The sequence below is a fragment of the Phaethon lepturus genome, unplaced genomic scaffold (assembly GCF_000687285.1).
Source record: "Phaethon lepturus isolate BGI_N335 unplaced genomic scaffold, ASM68728v1 scaffold16226, whole genome shotgun sequence".
NCBI lineage: Eukaryota > Metazoa > Chordata > Aves > Phaethontiformes > Phaethontidae > Phaethon > Phaethon lepturus.
In genome coordinates, this window is record NW_010545736.1 from 30,321 (window position 1) to 33,405 (window position 3,085).

The 3,085-nt window shown below is 31.7% G+C and overlaps 1 protein-coding gene across 1 annotated transcript in view; it reads right to left on the reverse strand.

The window, feature by feature from the left end:
- CNST (consortin, connexin sorting protein) overlaps positions 1-3,085 on the reverse strand; it is a 34,439-nt gene that overhangs the window by 20,333 nt on the left and 11,021 nt on the right. The window contains exon 3 of the mRNA XM_010289054.1: positions 1,933-1,963. Within this exon, the coding sequence (XP_010287356.1) occupies positions 1,933-1,963 (31 nt within the window). The remainder of the gene's footprint in view (positions 1-1,932; positions 1,964-3,085) is intronic.

A 3,085-nucleotide genomic window follows, 5' to 3' on the forward strand; every position in this document is an offset into this window, starting at 1 on the left:
ATCAATATATTCACAAAGGCATACTGATAGTTATATATTTTGTAATAGTCAGGATAATTCTAGTTCCATCAAGCCCAATTCATTAGTAGTTCTGTTTAAAGCCATGTTTTGCCAGCTATTTGAAATTTAATTCTGCAGTACAATGAAAAGTACAGTGAATGAGTTTCTTAGTAATATAGAAAAAGTATTTTCCATTATTCATGCTAATTAAATACTGGAGTAATCATTACAAAAACACAACTGGTACTTGTTATTCTTGTTAGCATCACACAACATATACATAGCATGGCTTATAAACAACAATATTAGTGGAAAGAATATTCCCTGCTTCCAAGAAATCTGTTATTAGAAACAGAATTACAGATCAGAGAGATAGCCTTAGAGGATCACAGCAACAAACCCTGAATTATTGTTAGTTTGAAGTTCTACACTGGATGAATTAAAATGCCTGTCATGGATAATTAATACAGTGCAACATGATCAAGTAAGTTCTTTATTAACCTCAGCAAACTGATGGTTCCAAGTACAGAGGAGATATCCTTCATAAATATGCATTATATAGTGGTGTTGCATTCCACACATCAGGTGTACACTGCATTAAAAATATTTCCTTTGGTTAGCTTTAAATACAGTGCCCTTTGATTAAAGCAACTTCTATAAAAGAGAAACTGTCTTTCTATCATACTGTTAAATGCATTTTAAATTTACTCTATTTCCCCCTGCAAAGCCATAATTTACTACAGAATTTTTCTATGCCTTTAATTTGTGCTGTGTAGTTTGGATTTTCTGATGGATGCTTTTGAATTAGGATGACCAAGACAGAAGTACAGTCTTCTAAGACAGTGATGGCTATTTTATTTTATATATTGCTTTTATAATATTGCAACAGTTATTTCTCTCATTTTGTACTACAGGCTAATATAATTTGGCTAGGTTTCAAGGATACCTTTCCAAGTTTCTTATGCTTTGTTATTAAACCATTACAATGGCCTATTTGCTGTATTTTGTTTGTAACAAATTACATAATAAAGAAATAATCTGTATGCACAGATTCTGTAATTTATGATGCATCTTAGTGAATCACATATACCTTAAGGGCTTACGACTCTTGCCTCTTCTTTTTATAGTCTGATCATTTTCCCTTAAAAGCAAACAGAGGAAAACCCAGTCCAGCTTTTCTAAGAATATAATTTCACTTTAAGGTTTAATATGATTATGGTCTCCCACAATTATTGAAATATCAGAGTAATTAGCAACAGTTGAACTATTGTAACTTTTTGACCAAGCTTATTTATACTATCTAGGAACAAATCAAAATAAACTGGACCATTGAACTAGCTGTTCCCAGAGGCAATTACCCATATTTTCCTATGACAGCTTTTCAAACTACCTTGATATGATTTTGACTAATTAGCATTTGCCAAACAACATATTGCTATTATTTGCAGGTTGCTGATCTCCCTTAGTTCAGTGTATTTGCTATTTTTATTCCAATCTAGACAATTGTAGTACATACTCTAATCAACTGCTGTGATATTTTTTTCTTACAACAACATTGCCCTATTTGATAAAATAGAATACATGTCCTACCTAGATTGGACATATTCCCAGTTACTAATACTTAGAACTTATCCTATCAAAACAGAAGTTCTCTGAAAATATTTTCTTACTTCCTTGTTTGTGCACAACTACTCATGATTGTATCAGTACAGCTGTTAGAAGTGGATTTATTACTTAACTCATATTCCAGCTGTCTGATTAAGAAGGCTTGCTAACATATTGTATATTCACTCATGGGTAAATTATGGCTGTTCACTTCTTTCTAACCCTGACCCACAACCTTTGAGTCAACAATAAAGCATTTGTCCTTTATGTTTTATCATGCCAGATTATTTTAATATCGTGTAACAATTTCTACAAGTAAAAGGATACATTCCTCCTCTTGAAAATATGTCTCGGCTATCTGCAAAAGTAACAAAAAGAAAAATTAGGATTCTATAATTTTCATGAGAGTGTTAAGAATATAATATGAACTTTTTAATCATAGTTTTAAAAACGTGTTTTGCAGGTTCATATTTAGTTTGGATAAAATATGAATATTCAGACTAAACACATGTATTCTTATTCTAGGAAAGATGTTTAAGAAGAATATCAAACAACAAAGAAATACTAAGTCCTCACAAAAGTGGATTTGCTCAAATGTTAATTGTCTTCCATCTTGTTACAACAACAAAAAATCATTTCAGAAACTTTTTAAATGATCATATTAGAAAGTTTTAAAATGACCTAGAACAGAAATACTGAATTTAGTCATATGAGTTGAAGAGTTTGAATTTTCTTACTGACCATTGTTGCCTTATGTTTGACCAAATCAAGACCATTGCTGAGCTCTCCTAAGCATTACAGTGCAGTGTGATAAAAATGGAGAAATGGAGGTTTCCTGACTGACAAGAAAAGAACAATCTTTGGATAAAAGACACTAAATATATCACCTATCACAGCATCAGAGACATACGAATGACCTTCCTGTTTATACCCTATTTACAATAAATATTTACAACAAATATTTCAAATATATAAAATTTGAAATATTTACAATATGAATATTTAAATTAATTAAATAAAAATAAAAGGACTCAGGTTCTTCATTTTTTTCTGTATTACTCCTAGTCCACCTGAAGAAGCCAGACAATACCAATGCAGCAGCCTTCTGACACTTCCTTTCCTGATGCTGTTCTGCTCATGTGTCAGCTCACTAAGCCTAACATCTTGATATCTGAAGCTCTTCAACAACTTAGCAAGTCATGCAGTTAAGCCAGATGGCAGTTCTTTGATTTGGACTGTAGTTGTTAGGACATGGAACAAACCTGCAGCTCTTCTTTGTTAGGCTGATATTTCTATAACAGAACAATTAAAATTTGATTTGTAACAAGACAGCTCTGCCAAATATTACCATTGAAAAAACCCTAAAAATCACAACAATTCTTCAAGTCTTGTTCTTTTAGATTGATGTTGAGTTAATACAAATATGTAAAAACAAAGAAATACCAGGGAGTTGACACAAGGGAAAAAGCAAACTTTCCCT